This window comes from Pholis gunnellus, assembly GCF_910591455.1.
Source record: "Pholis gunnellus genome assembly, chromosome: 3".
NCBI classification, from domain to species: domain Eukaryota; kingdom Metazoa; phylum Chordata; class Actinopteri; order Perciformes; family Pholidae; genus Pholis; species Pholis gunnellus.
In genome coordinates, this window is record NC_136529.1 from 11669723 (window position 1) to 11689252 (window position 19530).

Here is a 19530-nt window from a genome sequence, read left to right on the forward strand (position 1 = left end):
TTTCCATCAATTGAGATCGAATCAGTGCTAGAAAGACGTTTGCTTCCACAAACCTCAATGCTTGAGCAGTTGAATCTGATAAATGGGTTGGAGAATATTTCTAAATTAGTGTATTCAAGGGATATTTACCCTTTCAAGACAAGATGGAGTAACTGTGGCTCTATATTTTCTTCTTCTGCAGCCTCTCTGCTCTTCTTCGTGTGGTTCAGACGTGTGTGGGATTTTTTTTCCCGCTTGAATAATCTCTTTTCTCTCTCTTTTGTCCTGTCATCTTCTGAATATTTTTTTCAAACAGCAAACAGTACAGACAGCTGTATCTGCCGCTGCTGCTGCTGGCATTTAGGAGAAGTGCTCTTCTAATTCCCTTAAATAGTGACTGCATAAGAGACACGGAAATAAATAGTGTGACGCGGTGTAGAAAAGAAACTGTGTCTACTCTCTAACGGAAAGGACTCGGGAGTGTGTTTGTGTCATCCGTGTTTTCTAATGTTCCGCAAGGATGTCGAGGTTTTCCAAGACAGTGATTCGCTCACAGACATGTTCATGATAGAAACCTACCTCTTTGATACCCTTTGGTTGTTGCTGCTTTAACATTCAGATGCTAATTAAGGGAAATCATTGGGAAAATCTTACTGCAAACAGGGTCTCCTCAAGCGTCACCATTACCTCCATGTGCCGCTTTCTTAGGCTGCACGTTATTGAGGAGCAACACGTTCCACTGGAGGGAATCATTTGAGGGATTAAATCAGTCGATAGAAACCATCGGAGTGGAATGAATCTCTGTATACTTGTCCTCTCCTTTTCTTTTCCTGCTGTCCTCTAAAGGCTTCTTCACTATAGAGGTTAGACTTACAAATCAACCCAGCCCTGCATTTTGCCAAATCTTTTTTTAATGGCAAAATATGGGCATAAGCACATTATCAGATGGGGGGGGGGGTTAGCTCTGTGAGAATTAATCCACTAGAAATGAATGAGCCTACAATGGCATGAAAAGGGATGAGGGAAAAACAGGTTGAGATGGACGGTAGAAAGATGGATGGCGGGAGAAGGAGGCGGGGCTTGCGAAGCAGGGTGGATGGTGTTTCCATCTCTTAACCCCACCTTATGGGCGCTCGCAGGAAACCCCTTCCAGTGGCTGCACACGGCACGCAAGCGCTACAAGGCTGCAGCACGACACGCACACGTAGCCTATGATGTAGGAGGATGATGACAGGAGAGGAGGAGGAGGCGGCGGGGGGGGGGAGACAGCCAGTGAGTGAGAGAGAGAGTGAGTGAGGGAGGGAGCGAGAGGGAAAAGGGGCATAGTGAAAGGGTGAGATAAGCAGCGCCGAGCAGCATCTCTTGAGCGCATTCAGCTCACAGCAGCTCAGGAGGCAGGACGGCAGAGCAGAGGGGGGAGAGCACCTTGCACCTCACCGAAGGGGGCGACACCAAACACACCTCTCTCTCTCTCTCACTCGGACACACACTCTCGCACGTCACACACACACATTTGTGAGGAGGCGTGAGGCTCAGGGGGAGGAACACCACACGCACGCTGTTTTGCTGGCTTAGCTGTGCTTTGGAGAGCTGTTTCTTGAAGACTGGACCAGAGCTGTTTCCATCCTGCTTCATCCATCCTTTCCTCCCTTCCTGCTTTACCCATTCCTAGAGCTCAGAAGCGGCTCTCCCGTCGGCCAACCCCTTCGAGCATTCGGACTGATTTGCTCTCTGTCATTCATCTAACCTCTGATCGGCGCGTTTCTCTCTCTCTCTCTCTGTGTAACCATCTCTGCCTGTCTGTGCTTTCACTCCATTCAGCCGAGAGACCAAGAGACACACTGAGAGAGCATCTATCCGACCGACCGCAATCATGAACTTCCTCCGACGCCGTCTCTCGGACAGCAGCTTCATGTCCAACCTGCCCAATGGCTACATGTCAGACCTCCAGAGGTCGGACCCGGCTGCTCCTCCTCCCCCCACCGCCACCGCCACCTCCCCCTCCCAGCAAGGTGGCCCCTCATCCGTGGCCCCTGCCCTGTCCCCGACCAAAGCTCCGTCCCCGTCCCAGGCTCCCGCGAGCTCCCCCGCCGCTCAGGAGCGCCGTGCGAACCCGCTGGTTCAGCCGCCGCCTCAACAGGCCCCGTCCTCCTCCTCCTCCTCTGGTGGCTCCTCTGGCTTCTTCAGCTCCTTCAGCTCCATCACCAACGTGGTCAAACAGACCGCCGCGACAGCCGCCGTGTTCGTGGAGCAGACGGCGTCCTCTCCCTCGCTCTCCAAGAAGTTCAAGATCCTGTTGGTCATCGATGAGCCCCAGCACGAGTGGTAAGTGTGAGGATGCAAGGGACTTCAATGACGGGTGGAGTGTTAGCCAATCGACTGAGGGGAAGTGGTGGCGTTAGCTGGCACGGTGATTCAGATTTTTTTTTTTTGGGACGCTCTTCATATTTGGTGAAAGCAATATTTGTGTTATAGTCAGCCAGAAGGAATATGATTTACTGTTAATTAGAAAAAGCTAACTCACATGTGGGCGCATTGGCCCAGCGCTGACTGACACAAGTGATTGATTTTAATCTCACACGAATCCTGAATGAACTCTTACGTCCCTTTGTGTTTGTGTTCTGTGTCTATGTTTTAAAATGTTGTTTTCTCTCCTCTCACTAAAGCTGCTCCCAAAATAGAACGCGCTCCATTAATCTCAGGCAGGAGAGCTTTTCTCTCTGTGGTTTGGATTCACACATCGCACCAGCTAGCGCACGTCACCTGCCTCTGTTTTCGTGTGTTTACGTGAACCTTTCTGACGCCATGTGCGTGCGTGCATATTCTAAGGTCCGTGAGTGAGTGTGACAGCGCTATGAGCAAGTGTGATTTCAGCCCTTGACAGCACAAGTTGGCTAACAGGATATTATCCTCAAGCTATTAACTCATATATCATGAGCTACAAGAGCTCTGCATAAAACATTACAAACACAAGAGATATGGAAGCCCTTGGCTGTGTACCGCTATCCCGCTCGCTTTTCTGTTCCTGCAAATCACATTTTCCCGCTGTAAAGGTTTTCTGTGTGGATCTCGATGATGGATTTTACAGCCGTTTATTGCCGCCATTATCTCGGTGTAATTTCATCATCTCAGCCCTGTACTGGATGGCGATGTGATGTAGGAGTGACAATTTTGACCTTTCGCAATTTAATGGACATTCTGCAACGTTGTCATGAGCGTGTTTACGGTGGCTAACAAAAAACATGTAGGTTCAATAATAATAATATGGTTCAACGCATAGCAAAAAAAAAAAAAGAGTAAGTGTTTCAATCTGCTGATGAAGACTATGTGTCATATAAGCTCCAGAACAAGCAAAAGGAAGGCCTTGAGTTGAGATTGGTTTCTTAACATTGCATGGGTTTGGGCTATAATAAAGATGTTTGGACGCTCACTCTATTCTGTTTGGAAATGCATCTTGGTAGTTGCAGATAGACTTGAAAGTTCTAGCTCATACATATAAATATATTTATGTTTTAGTGCCCATAAAACAACCCTTGCCATTGTAGTTGTCTGGTACTGAGATTTAAGTGTCTCATTTTGGCACAAACCCCACTCTCTTTAAATGAGACGGTATTGAAATGCTATAGTACTGTACTAGTTATCTACCGGCGTATGCTTGGAAAATAAAATATGGTGAGATTTATTATTGACTAAGTAATGTCTGAGTTTCAGACACTGACTGAATGTTTTTTCCCTCTTTAGTGCAGTTGATATTACTTAAATCTGAACAGGATTATCTCCATTATGGTGCATTATGCATGTGTTTGGAGGGATGCACGAGTGCTGAGGTTTCACCACACTGAACTTTCTGAGTGTGACCGGCAGCTCTACATTATGGTAATCCTGTGTTCTCTCGCTGTGAGTGTTTTGGTGGCTTATGATCGGATGATGTGGCGATGCCTGAACGAGAGACAACTGCAGCTCACGTTCAGAGAGAAGGTGCTCGAATGCATGGCTTTACCTAATGAAGTCCTGCTCTTACAAAATGTGTTATGACCACACATCAGAATTATAGATCTGGATATAATAATGCGTTTTCAGACTCTGGTCAGTTGAATCGTTTGTGTTTACTACCTGTGAGAGCAAGTTCCACCTACTGTACATAGCCAGACAAAACAGGTGAGAGTTTATTCCTCTGTAGTGAGCTGCCCCCTTTTTTCAGCTACATAGTTGTCCCTTTAAAGTAAATTAGCCTGTCGTCGCTGAAACCCCTTATGGCCTGCCACTGTCACTTTAAGTGACTTGTAACCACCGTTAACAATGTGGTTTGACTTGCATGAAGAACTGTGGTTTTCCAAAGGGGAGATCTAATTACTCCACATTTGTGAGACACGTAGAGTATGCTTAGAGATAGCTGAGTTTACAATGACTGCTAACAATACAAATGTGTGCTAAGTGAATGTTGTAAAATATATTACAGAAATATTTTTTTTTAGGTTCTTGCAAAATGTCTGCCACATCTCTGTCCTGGGATTCTGTATGTGTTTCTCGTCAAGGTTTTTGATGGATAGCATCAGCCTGAAGCCGGACTTTAGCTTGATGATCCTCATCATTGTGAAACTTCTATCCTTCATGTCATTTTGAATGAAATCACAAAGCTCGATTTCTGATATTTAAGATGCCCTCAGTTAGATTGAACCATAATTACTTCTTAACGTTACATCACCTTAAACACTGTAAGTTCCTTGCATGATGTAGAAACTTTAACAGCCCCCTCGAGTATTAGTGATATGATTTACATACCAAACATAAATATACCTTTCATTGTGAGAAACACATTTGGTATAAACAAAGTTTTTCTGAAGCAAACACAATTTACCGTTACACCACTGAGTAGCAGACCACATGTAATCTAAGAATCCGACGCAAACACCCACACCTAGGGGTAAAATCGAGAACCGGTTCCAAATGGTCTGATCCATGGGAAGTGTATGCCTCTGACAGTTGCTCATTGAAAGAAACTAATGCGTTATGGCGTTGAACTCTGTTTGCACTGCTGGTAACAAGGAGGAGCAGTGTTTCCCATTAATTACAAAGACGAAGCCCCGCCACAGTTTCATAATGAACCGAAAATAATGTGTGCGCTCCTCAACGGGCGAGGTCAACGCAGTCTGCAGATCAGGGACGGCCCTGGGCAACATACTGAACCCCAAATTTCCCCCGAAGGCTGTGCCATCAGCGTGTGAATGTGATGTGAGTGGTCAGAAAACTAGAAAAGGCGCTTTATAAAAGCTTGTCCATTTACCATGAAGATTCGGACCAATAAGCACAGTCGATAATGGCATTGGTGTTAATAAAATAATACCAATTCCCATCCCTACACACACACACACATGAATCACAAGCGAAGTTTGATGAATAGTCTAAAAGAGAGATACGTGCAATTGGAATTGGTCATTTCCACCTGTCACTTACAATCAAGTGGATGATAGTAATAAGAAGCAATGAAGCTTTTATTTAATTTATTTTAAGTCCTCCTGTGTGCCCTAATTTGCCTTTTCCCAAAATGAAGCCTCTTTTAATTCTCGATTTAAACTTCCCTTTCTAAATCCATCTAAACTTTGCATATTGAAAGAGACACGGAAACTAAACATGCTGTTAGTAACGTGCTATAACTCTAAATAACGCTGGCACCGCCTACAAAAGTACTAGCAGGTACGTAAGCCACCACAGGTATCAAGACTCTCTCTCTCTGAGCTCTCAGAAATGGACCGGGCGGCTGTGATGGCTCACTCTGACTGTGCCACAAATAGAGACCACAATGAAGCCGCGTGATGAACGAGTGCGTGTATTTTGCAGGTAATTCAGAATGGGAGTGCTTGAGTATAGCCTCATGCAGACCTTATGTAACAGAGGGAACAGACAGTGTCCGCCAGGGCCTTTCAAGGTGATATCAGCACAGAGTTGAGGATTAAGGAAGATGGGAATCTCCCTTCTTCCGATGTTTTACGTGACCCTCTTTCTTGTTTGTCTCCGCCTCTTTCCTCTTTGCTTCCCCTCTCTCTGCCTCTTACCACGACAGTGTCTCTGTGTGTGGCTCCAGAGGAAGTGCTCCGGGTTCCCGATGCGATGAAGTAACGAGAAGTGACGTGGTGATTCAGCACTTTCTGCCCAAAGGCCACATCTGCTCTCGTTCCTCTGCTCTCTATATCTGTGTGCGTCTCTCCCTTTCTTTACCTCCCTCTCTGTTTATCTATTGAGTATGCACTCCGCAGTTTGTGCCCCAGCGCCAGTGAGCGTATTTACCTATATTGCATAAGTGCTCATCAGAGGAGATTATTTTGGGCCGTTGACTTTAATATGACTCATAGGGTTTTGTTGGTTTGACTGCAGGTTGATGCACAGAGGAGCAGGCGTCGATGGTGAATGACGCCCTGCAGTTAAAGCTCAAGCTTTGATCGGTTGGTATTTGAGAGCATACCGATTAGCCAACAAAACATTTACAACTGCTTCACGGAGGTGGTGGGGGTATAAAAGTTCTTGTAATCACTTCTTACTGAGTGAGCATAAAAACTAAGTAAATAAGAGAGAAAGCCACAGGTTTGGGTTGGGATTATTTTCTATTTCTGTGGAAAAGGTGCAGTTTTTAATCGACTCAATCACATTTGTTGTATGATGACAACGACATGCATTTAATTTAAAGAACAGCATTACGTTTGTGCATGTCTGTGTGCTTGTGTTCATGCATGCGCATCATTTTAATTTTCTCCATCACAGACCGAGACAGGAGTACACAGTGAGAGCAGGTGGGGAGGTGGAGCCGTGTATATCTCCATCAACATCTCACACACACACACACACACACACACACACACACACACACACACACACACACACACACACACACACACACACACACACACACACACACACACACACACACACACATGAATTTACAAGTACCTGCACGCTCTGTTTCTGTTCTCAGTCATATAATTATACACAGTAGAAAATACTGTTAAATTTCACATAGAATTCAGCATTTTTTGTGGATATGCTGTTCCTCGTTCCTGCTTACCGAGTTTACTATAGAACTGTAGCTTTCATGGCGGTTATTAGGAATTATCTGTGGCATCATGGTTCTCAGCTGCAGGTCCACACACACACACACACACACACACACACACACACACACACACACACACACACACACACACACACACACACACACAGAGAACTGACCTTATTACAGCCGGTGGTGGCGTCATGTTGACTTTATGGGGTCCTCTTGGTTTCGACCTCTGAAGTCTTGTACCTCTCAGCTGTTACTAGACCAGTGGCCTTTTCAGCCAAAGGGATGAGACAGAAACAACTCCAAGGTGGAATGTGTAACCTTGTTATTTCCAAAATAGGATGTGATGGTTTTAAAAGTTACAAAATTGTGTTGGGTCAAGCGTTTTTTTAAATGGCTAATCAGTTTACCTTTATCTGACACGGACGAATAGTAAATGTAACGTGTATGTCTCAGTCACTTAACCACTAGAATGGACATTTTTCACAGTTTGCATGGGAGCTTAATGTGCTAAATAATTAATTGATGAATTAAAAAAACTACGTACAGATTAATTGACAATGCAGACCAATCATGGCGGTAGTAGACCAAGTAGTTTTTGTTCCTAAGTTAACCGAACCTATAGCGTGGGCAGGTCAGGAAGCCGTCATATTAATATTAATTTGTTTCACATATGCAGCTGTGAACACTAAGAAAATTAGTTTCTAGTGCCCTCTGTTTTGCAATGAGAAGTTAATATGGAGGAATTTATTAATTAGTTTAAACTAACATTTTTTGGGGGGCTTGTGTAAGTAAAGAAACAAAAAGCTCTTGGGTATCAAATTTGAAACACAAACATTGGCATCATTAATGAAATGCCATCGCCCATTTCATTATTCTCTAGAAAATCAAATATGTATGAAATCTAAATAATATATAAAAAATAATGATTTATTTGTCATTTCCTTGAGAATCTTTTAACACTTATATATATACTGAATAGTAACACCCGTGCGCTGGTTTTATTGTGCAGCTTTCAGGATGAGCCCTTTAATTGATAGCCGATGCTGTATGTGTTCAGTACCGTCTCTGTGAGGAGCACCTAGATAAACAGGAGGCTTGTGTTTGCTCTCAGGAGACCAGGCTCAGGGAATACAGATCTGTGGCATTGGCGGTGTCGATACCGACTGACTAATAATAACCAGCGCTAGACTTATCCCTAAAGGCCCGTTGAGACCCAAGATCAACCATTTAATTTATGTCATGGAAAGCAGTTAGCCTTTCAGCTCATTTAAATGCGACAGGAAGTAAAATATCTTTCCTTTTACTTTTTCATGAGTGTGCTGTTTTTTTTGCTTCCCGTTCTCCGCTGTGGAGGACATTTTGTGAAGACAGTTCGATAAGCACAGCACTTAAAGCCTGTGCCATCTCTATAAATTCACACCTGATTAGGCTGTTAAACTAAAAGAGCCAAGCAAAAAATACAATCTCACCAAGAAGCCACAGGCAGCAGTATAGTCCGAATGAATGGTTGCCAGCAAAGGAGGTTTGACATCCTTTAGAATGGATGTACACATGAGTAAAACCGCAGTTTGACTCCATTTAAAACAAATAGACTTACTATTTAGAAAAATAAGTCTTTTGTGAGGTGGGGTTTGGCCGCCACTGCAGCTGAAAAGGACCGGAGTAGATTGAAGGAATACACTCCAGAGGTGAAACATCTGTTGTGAATTTAGGCTAAGCTGGTATACTTATTATACGTTATAATGCTAAATGTGTCGTTTTGTTATTTGTTTTTAAATCGGGAATACCTTGCTTGAATAGAGACGTTTGATCTTGTGTTGTGACCTTGTGATTGTAACATGTGCTCATTGTACAAACAGAGCTCTTCAGTTCTCTTCTCTTTAGCGCCTCTTCAGTCGGATGAGGAGGCGCTAACGCTACAGCTCTGCGGCTATGCATCGACGTGAGCTACAACACAAAGCCTTTTTACTCCGTCATCATGCAAGATATTCACACTTTATTTCAACTTTACGTGACCCAAGCAACGGAGGGTTTTGTCAACTCATGACTTTACAACTTACTATCTAAAACTAAAAACACACACTAGGTCAACTGAGAATAGTGAAAAGAAGAGGAACACCGTATTGATTGTGTCATTAGTGTTGCTGGTTGTTTTTGTGCCGGGGGTGCTTCTCCGAGTCCTCCGCAGTAAACCTGTTACTATGCGTGAGGCCCACAGATACCTAGGAGGGCCGTAAACGAGACTAATCAGCATCACAACGTCTGGTGAAATAGGCCACTGTTGCTATGGCAACAGGTAATCCTCTTCAAAAATTGTGAAATGGTTGAAAAGAGGCATCAATGAGATTTTTCTTTTTTTCTACCACAAAGAGCTGTTTGGGGTTTGCGTTTACTGCATGAGACGCAAAAAGAAATGTAACAATTAAGACAATCAAAGTTGTACATTCACACTAAAATTGAAACTCTCTTTCTTCCTGTCTCTAAATGACACTATGCATTTTACAGACATGTTATCAGCATGAAAGACAAAGTGGCTCAAATTGTTGTGTTTATGAGGCGCCATGTGACTCATGGTGATTTTGAAGTTTGTCCAAAAGCTGTTGTGAACTTCCACACTTGTGAGGTGAAAAGCCTGCAGTCATAGAAAGGGAGAGACATGATAATCATTTAAATATTGGGATTACCTTTTTTAGACCGTGTCTCCTCGAAGGAGTAAAGGAAGGAAAGAGTGCTTAAGGGAGTTCAAACCCTGCCAAGTTTTGCCATTTATACACATAAAGAATGAAACTGAAAGAGTAAAATACACAACCCAATAATTGCAGTAGCAACACATTAGCTCTAAACAGCTAATATAGTTGCTATCTTGTATAGCTGTAAACTGATCATAGACAAAAAAAGACAAATTCGTAACCTTCATCTGCTCGTGATGACTAGATGAAAGACCCCAGAACAGCTATGGAGTCCTCAGTCTTGAGTTGTGATGAGTTAGTTTTGTCAAACTCTTTTTTTATTAGTTGCTACAAAGTAGGCGGAATAGCGTCAAATTGTGTTGTTGTGATCGTCCACCTGTAGGTTTGTCTTCCTTACAAACAGTAAAATTTAGCAACTAATGGAACTTGCAACTGATTCACAAACTCATAAGTTCACAATCACACGTTTGACGGGCTGTGGCTTCTCCAAAAGGCTGATTTGTGAGCTTGCAAGGAGCTTTTCTTTGACTGAGGACATTGATATGAATCACCAGCTAAAATGCACATCAGCGGTTACAAACTGTACAAAAAGAACAACCTTGTACACGCTGCTGCTGAAAATAAAATATTCTTTTAACAAGAGGAAAACAGTTGCTCAATTCCTCACTGCACAAATTGACGGGATAACTATTATGACTAGTGGTGTAACGGATCGCGGATCGGATCACCCCTCACGGTTCTGCACACTTGTGAACCGCAGATCAATTGAGTATTTTTTTTTTTTTACAGTTTAATCATCATAGTGTGTAATAACGTTTTACTGCTGCTGTTCCTTTTCAAGTAACAAGTAAGACTATCGCCCAAAGTTCTTTTCTTTAAGTGTTCTTGAAGTTCTTTAACTAATAAATGGAAGTTATATTTGTCTCTTCCCCTTTTCTTTGCTGATCCCAAAAACTATCCGATCCGTGACTCAAAAAACGTGATCCGAAACGTGAGTTTTGTGATCCGTTGCGCCCCTAATTATGACCAACAATATGTGGCATTAAAGCCAATATGAACTGTAACTGCAGCGGTAGAACCGGTAGGTGGTTAAAATCTCGCGTTAACAGTGTGTAGGAGGAGGGGTCATCCAGCGGCCAGTGTTTGGTTTGTCCTTTCTGGGCTACTGTAGAAACATGGCGGCTGGCTCCTTGAAGAGGACTCATTGTAAGCTACGAAATACTATATTATACAATAAAGAAAACATACTTATTAATATGATATTCCATTTTGGTCAGTAGATCCCCCTAAATACTACACACTGTTCCTACAAGCACTTTTGTTATATTCTTTACTGTAAGTATAGTACTGCCCTTTGTGGACTGCGTTGTCTCATAATGATACTTCTTTAGCTTGAGACTGACTCAGGCATTCATTCTCGTCACTTTCATTTAGCTTCTGAATAAAGAGGAGGAGCCTGTGTGTGTTTCTGAGAGAGACAGCAGTGTTTGCACTTGCTGTGATAATATCACCAGCAGAGGAAAGGGAATTATTATGCAAACCCAAACGTTTAACCCGTTCATTGACTCTAATTACAGCTGAGCAAAGTGGCCAGTAATTACATCCAGTACAGTTTTGTTTTTTAATGACAGGAGATCACATACGTAAAAAAAAAAGTTAATTCTTGTTCAAGATGAAGCCATTGTTCACAAGGAAATAACTACTGGACATAGGTAAATGGTTACATTTACAACAAATGACAAATAAACTTCTTAGGATATGGAATGTTTATAGAGCTCATGAGGATGAAGCTTGGGTTGAGGTTGTAGCCACCCTTCTCCTAACGCTCCACCGTTTGAATATTGTTAATAATTTATTTCTACCTAATGGGGTTTATAAGAGGGATGACTTGCTGTAAGGCTTGTAGGCAACGTTATAGCATCTGATTAATAAAATTTCTGACAAATTTCCCGCACAAAATGACCATAGCGGAGGCATCACTGACGACATAATGCTATTATTATCTCCTTAGTATCTGGACAGTTGTTGTCCAAGTGAAGAGAAACACGATTTGACCTACTTATTATTTGGCCTGTTGATTTGACCGAACTGAGCACAGGTCATGAAGAGACTGCATCTTGTCTACAGCAGCTGGGGTACTTTTTCTCTCATCACACACAAATACAAATCTGTAAAAAAGCAATGAAAACAACTTAGTTATGCTTAAAATTATTTTGTTCACACTAATTAGCCCGTTCTTGTTTCTGCGCGAGTTATTGTAGCTCGGCTACTGAAATAGTTTGCTAATTAATTGCTAAAAAGTCATGCCAGCACCGGTTTGCTTGGTTATCAATGCTGTTAGCATGGTGGCTCACCACCCTACTCCGTTATGACATATCGCTTCGGTTTGCACACTGACAGAATGTTTGAATGCACAACATTTTCATATTCTAATCCTAAAAAACGTATTATATAAAACTTCTTCTGTTTTCAGTGAGGTTTGCTGTTACGAGTGAAGTCGGATTCAACAAACACTCTTAACTGGACAAACGTTGCTCGTTTGAGCCTGACAAATACCAGCTGTTCACTAAAAGCTTATTATTAGCCTTATCAACGCTCCGAACATAGTCATACACGGCTACCTGTTCTGTTCTGTGTGGGGACGTTTCATTCACAAAAATCTCACCAAAGATTAAAAAGAGTTTCAGGTCTTGCTGTTGAAAATTAGCAAACATAAATATAGCAAGTCAGGGGTGGTGTTAGAAAATATTAATTGCACAGCTGTCAACGATGTGTCATCAGAGGAGCGCTGTGCTGTGACAGAAATAAAGAGCCACTAGTTTCACACGAAGTTTAATGCAAAGAAATGTCCATCTAAAGCAAAGAAGTACATGATTAAGAGAATTTTTCTCTAGCGAAAAGTTGCTGTATCAAGATACGCTAATACAAATATTAAATTAAAAACGTAGTAAATTTGTAAGCCATGATGATGATTATGATATAATGAACACAATAAGAACATTTCATTAACTTTGTCTTAGTTGTGTATTTTATTTTTTAGTTTCTGTATAGTAGTTTTAGTTTCATATTTAAAACCCCAAATTAATTCAAATGTTGAATGTCAGTTGAAATTTATTTTTTACCCTTCACTGGAAACATGACTGTGCGACAGGTCTGGACCACTGAATTACCTTCGTACCGTACGTAAGAGAAAAAGTACAAGAAAATTGGTGAATGAACCAAATTCTCTTAAATGGGCCACAGGTCTGTTCGTACCGGTCGATCCTTACATGAGGCCCAGCGTTTCCTGAGTCTTGTAGCTTAAGTGGCTTAATTATGTTGCACTCTAATTGTACTGAACGTACACATAATTTGATCAGCTCAGGAGTAGTGCAATAAGCTGACTGAGCAAGGGTTTTTCCCCTTGAGCCAACCCCGTTTGTACCCAGAGCACTGCACCGACAGAAGCAACCTACCGACATATACGTCTGCTGGGCGATTAAATACGGGGCTGAGGGCTCCCCAAATTAATTCTGAGGTTATGTGAATTCCCTTAGCAGAATTTAAATAGGGAGTCATGTCTCCTCGGCGTATCCCTTTTGTCTGTGAGCTGGGAGAAGAGTCAGCCTGCCTTTGTTTGTCTTCCATTAGGCGAGGGTCGATGTGAATGAAGCGCTGTTAGTTTTGGAAGTCAGCAGGGAATCATCCGACAGACAAGGGAAGGAAGGAATAATGAGGGGAAAGTAGAGAGAGAGATGAGAACAGGAGAACAGAGGTGGTGACGGAGAAAGCTGTTTAGAAATAGAGAGACGGACATGAAAGAGTGAAAACGGAGGGAAAATGAGTTCAGCTGAAGGAAAGATTCAATTTTTCCATCCACAACCATGAGCCACCTCGGGTAGAGGCTATAACAATAAGCTGCGTCTAACAGGGCTCCAGGCTTTTTCTCCCCAGGTAACTATCTCCTAGTGTCTGTTGCTCTCTCCCCTTCCTGCTTCCTCTTGCTGTCTCAGTCCATATAATGAGAGGCTCCAATCCATCGAAGGATCAGATAGGCTTAAAGCCAGTCTGAGCCCCGGCTCACTACTCATCGTGTTGCCCACACAGCATTCGATGCCAAGCAGAACCTTGTTTTACAAAAAAAAAAAGTTGAAGACATTTTCTATGCCTATTGCCTATATTTGTATGTACATAACCAAGGATTGTCTCAAAACACATGATACCACAATGGCAGCTTAAAATAGTCATCCCATAAACACACATAATTAATCTACAGTGTTCACTAAAATCCTGAAGGGCAAAAGATAATTTAATTATTCAAAACATTTACGTTCCTCTGGAAACGAGATCAGAACAATGGAGATTATGCATCTCATTATCTATCACAACATCAGTTAGACACATGAAAAAGCATGTTTGATCTTTTGATTGTTGATTCAGTATTTAGTATGTCTCTAAATTGGCATTATAGATACTCTCTTCTGCCACAGTTTATTTGATTTTAGATGATTATAAAGATATATATATATATGGAAATATGGCAATTTTCTACAGGTCTGAGTTATTGAAATAACAATATGGGAATGTCTGCTTTTAGCTGCTCCAGTGAGTTAAATACAAATTCATATCATCGATGCAAAATCACCAACTCCAATGTTGACTCAAAGTATATCTTCACACCACTCACACCTCACTGCCATCAGTGGCATTAGAATTATAAGCTTTGCCAGTGTTTTAGAGGCGAGGTTCTGCAGCAGTCACTCTGTACACTGTCATATTAATCAGATAAAGTGTTTTGTGAAAGATGAAGTGATTTAGATAATGAGACAGCTCTGACCTTGCTTCCACAGTGTTTTTTCGTCCCTTTTCTGCAGCAGGGTACCACGCAGCAACAGGGGAACTGCAGAGCCCACACACATATACTGGTAGACAGTACAGGAGCTGCCACCATTAGTTCTGCAGCGTCTGACAAATGTAGTGTCTGACGAAACTCTCTCAAAGCTGAAAGGACACATTGTAAAAAAGCTGTTTGTTAGTATGAAGAAAACATATTATGAAGACAGCAAGTTGGAAGTGGAACTAGCTGAATCTAGCTGTGACTTTAAATTCAGCGAGGCCTGATTCGCTAGCCAGGCTTTTGTTTTGTTTTTAGCCAGCTGCAGCACAGCTTCAATTAGTAATTCTCTGAGGTCTTGAATGGCTCACTTGACCATGTGGTGTAAGGTGCAGTGGTGCATTTCAGCAGGAAATACAGCACAGTTAACACAAAACTCACACATATTTGCACTACTATAGTTGCAAGGTCCTTTGACATAACGCAACAAAAGCATAAATTCCCAATCTTAACCACTGCGACTACATGCCCAGTAGCACCAAAGCACCTACTAATCTACTTAACCTCTACAAAGCGAACCCACTGATTGCTGCAATTCCATTCAAATCAATTGATTAAATCCCAAGTGACCCTTTAAAGAAGCGAACTGACTAAAATGCCCTCTCTTTCCCAAATTGTCCTGACGCTGCAAATTGGTCCTCAGCAGCACACGAACACATACTATGTAATAACCGTCCTTTATTCCCTGTTTGTTTCTCTCTGCCTCACATACATACACACACACCACACATGGTGCATAGCTTGCTCGTGACATGCAGCGCTGTAGTAGGTGTAAGTGTCACACTGTCAATATGGAGACACAACAAGCTGCAAAGGCCAAGCGGGAGATCGCTTCCTCTCGAGTTTCTGCACACACTTTAATGCACATACTCACACCAGAATAAATACTCACACAAGAATAAATACTCACACTAGAATAAATACTCACACAAGAATAAATACTCACACAAGAATAAATACTCACACTAGAATAAATACTCACACTAAAATAAATACTCACACTAGAATAAATACTCACATTAGAATAAATACTCACACTAGAATAAATACTCACATTAGAATAAATACTCACACCAGAATAAATAATTCACACCAGAATAAATACTCACACTAGAATAAATACTCACACCAGAATAAATACTCACACTAGAATAAATACTCACACCAGAATAAATACTCACACTAGAATAAAGCGCAGTAGTGCAATGGCAGCCATGGTGTGTGAACTATATGTAAGTATAAGTATAGTAAGAACAATTGCAATATATATATATATATAGATACATATTAGTTATAATATAATAAATGATTTAATGTTATATAAAATCCTTTTGGTATTTTTAATTATTTCACAACCCATTTTGTTATTGCTTCAGTTATTCATCCTGTCTGCAAACAGTGGACTTATAAATCAATGGTGAAGTAATTGAGCTGTATGTGATAGCTGGGAGTGGATGTCACGACACCTAAACTACTCTAAAGAAATAACGTTAAAGATTCCTGCAAACTAATTGTGAGGGCTGGTTTCATTAGACACGAATGTGTACGTGTGTGTGTGTTTCCATATGTGCGCTGTAGGTGTTGGATTGTGTGGGTGGGTGTGCAGCAGCTGACTGTGTGTGCTAAAGGCTGCCTTCTGCGTATACTGTGTGCTGTATGTCAACCATTCACAGGCTTGCATTTCACACAACCTCAGGGGCAGTCACATGACATGTCACAGCAAGCACTTCTCTAAAATGGCTTAGAGAATTATGGCAGCAACACGTCAACATTTGGCTGCACACGTGTGTCTGTGTTTGTGTGTACGTGTGCATGTGCAGAGTGCGCCGCCTGAGTCGTGACCAGATAGAATATCCTCCTTCCTGAGCTCGTCTCAAACACCCACATGGAGGGGTTTTGCTGCCAACAGGGAGCTGCAGTTGGTACAGCATTGTTGCTTGCCTTAGCAAGAGAGTAAAAGCTGTACGGAAATAGAAGCTGACTCTCTCCATCACCACAGGAATCCTCAAATCATCGAACTTCAAACCGGCTTAACTTAAAGCAGCGGTGAAGAGGCTTGATTGGGCCGTCATCTACTTCCTGCTGTGGGGTTGGGTTTTGTGGAGTGGCGCTGCTGTCTTTAACAAACCTTCTGGCCGATCAAAGATCCACATTTCACTTCATTGCCTTTTGGCCACACTGCAAGACCTAAATACTGTCCCTTTTGTAGATCATCTCTCTCATCAGCTTCCCAACTCAACCTGATATTTTTGTCCTTTTCTCATCATCATACTCATCGTTGTTCTCCTCAGCCCAGAGGGTTTTTAGTGTCACCCGTTGTTACACCGTGCAGCTCCCTGTGACAAAGTGCTATAATAAAAACAGAAGAGAAAAAAGAGCCAGCCCAGATGGGCAAATTATTTCTACAGGCTCTCTAGCACACATTTATTATTAATAATAATATGTTTTATGGATCTCATTTTAATTGTTGCATACATTACACATATTACACAGTTTTTTGTCAATTTAAAAGATAATTTTACAATTCAAGAAAGTCCCAGTTTGTCGTAGGTTTTTTCGTAGTAGCATTTAGATTTGTTTGAAACCGCTCAGTAATCGACATCCATCGTCTCATATTATACGTTACAAAACACAAGCTAGCCAGGTTCAGCGAGAAAGACGTCTTTTGGATGTGTAGACCTTCTAATTATGTATTTTCACAGACTTACACTTCAACAGTTTTATGACAAACTACGACTTTTTTTGACTTGCAAAATTATCTTTTAAATTGACAAACATCATATGTGTAATTCAAGGCACAAATCAAACAGGATCAAAAAATGATGTCTCTCTGTTAACTACTTATATTTTACTGAATTAAGCTCCCATGGTGGTCCACCGGATGGGGGGGGGGGGATCTTCACCTCTCAAAAGGACGCAGGCAGCCAGTGAAGAGAGGAGAACACTGGAGTGACACTGTTAGAAAGATTCACCCGAGACCGATGGAAAATCATTAAACAGGACATTTATTGTTGCAAGAAGGAGACAGAGTTGATTCACATACAGTATACATGGATCAAGGCTGCTCGGAGAGCTGTCTCTGAGCCTCAGATATTTATACTCCGTAAACAACAGTCTCATAGGCAATAATACATCACAGAAGCATAACACACACACAAATGGCGTCCACGCCGTGTAGTCCAAGTAGATGTCTGCAACTTCACCTGCGCATTTGTTCTGGCACAAAGGTCACATTCTCGTAGTCAGGAGGCTAAGTTCTCATAACATAGCTCTGTACCCATCTTAACGCTCCCGCAGTCCTAATTATCATTTCAATCCAGGACATGCTGCTGAGTGTTCTTTCGAATAGACTAAACAACTGTGGTGCTTAATGTCAGAGGCAGTTCACACAACAAGGACAGGGTGCAATAAAGATGATCAAATTAGGACACCAGACTCTGTAAGCACACATTATAATTAGTCATTTAGATTGTCCCCAACATACTGTGTTAGCTCTGTAAGCACTTTCGCTGTTTTTTTTTGCACTGTTAGCGCTGTTCAACATGTTGAGAGTTTAAGGCAATCGAAATGCTCCCAATCTCAGATCTCGCCCCTTTTAAATATTTGGTGATTAACAAGGCAATTAAATGAGCCAAAGTCCCACAGATTGCAGATGTTGGGGAAAATTAATCTTGATTCATCCCCTGGGACATTTACATGATTTTGTTTTATTAGTGTTCATTTAGCAGAGGCTGGTGGAATTAGGGTAATGTTCCCACTGACTGATTGACTGAATGGTCGTCATTTATTTCAGCTATCCATCATGCTCAACATCTTCATTTATCTTCTATTGATTTTTATAAATGCACATTGATAAAGTTAACCAAATATTGTCTCACCCTACAAATAAAATCCACATTTAGAAGCCGTCAAGTCGACAGTTGCAAGGAGCTTATCATTAAAGCATTAAATGTATACTTGCTTGGATCAAAGTCTCTTCAATATTTGGACCTTATGATGATATTATTTGCACAACATTTAGAATATTTTGCCTATTGACATCATATATCTGAAATGAAAAGTTATGCATGCATTTTCTAAAGATGGCGTCATGCTGACGTTGCTCACTGATTGATTTAGAGGCTACTAAATTGTATATTTACATTTTTGATCAAGGTTCATATACATCAAAATATTTAAGTCAGTTTATGAGATAAAATAAATTCTGTTCTCAGCAGCTTCAGGAACTTCATACTTGAAAATCACCAAGTGCACAAATGATAATCATTAAAGGAATATCATAAAGATATTACAGCTGAATTCTACAAACGTCTTGTGGACAAAATGCACACGTCAATTTATACCCAATTTTTCAAAATGATGGTCAGATGTGTCTGGAGTCATTTCTCGCCTACATTGGTGTAATTCAAATACGGACACAGAAAGTATTGTGTATTAAGTGTTAAGTCTTTTATTTGCACTCTTGAAATTAAACTAAAGCTATTTTTCTTTGGCATAAGATATATATATATATAATTCTCTGCTTTGTTATTGTGAGATTATTCCGCATAAGTGAAAAACATCCCAGAAGAAACAGATGCTGGAACGGGAAAAGGCAATTTATTTGTTGAAGCCCATGTCTTCTAAACAGAAGTGAACACAGAATATTTAGCGTCAATGTCTTGGGGGCCAATAAGTATGCCAGAAGAATAATTACATTTCAGTTTTTAGTGGGGAGAGCAGAGGAGACTGAGGAGAGGACAGGCAGAGGGGATGATAATATCTGTGCAGAGGACAGGATGTGAGAGACAAAACAGGTGAAGGAAGGAGGGTGGGATGAGGCTTCACTTCCTGTCTGTGATGTCACAAGGCATTAGCAAAATGGGAGTAGGATGATCAAAAGTGAATTGAGGTGTTTGGAAAAAAAAATGTTTGAGGTTGACTGAGACTGAAAG

At 41.5% G+C, this 19530-nt stretch overlaps 1 protein-coding gene across 1 annotated transcript in view; it reads left to right on the forward strand.

Annotated features, from left to right (window-relative positions):
* Window positions 1-1852: 1852 nt before the first annotated feature.
* Window positions 1853-19530, forward strand: part of syn2b (synapsin IIb) — a gene marked incomplete at both ends in the record, with an annotated part of 67855 nt that continues 50177 nt past the window's right edge. Inside the window, one exon of the mRNA XM_079184159.1 lies at window positions 1853-2304. Within this exon, the coding sequence (XP_079040285.1) occupies window positions 1853-2304 (452 nt within the window). The remainder of the gene's footprint in view (window positions 2305-19530) is intronic.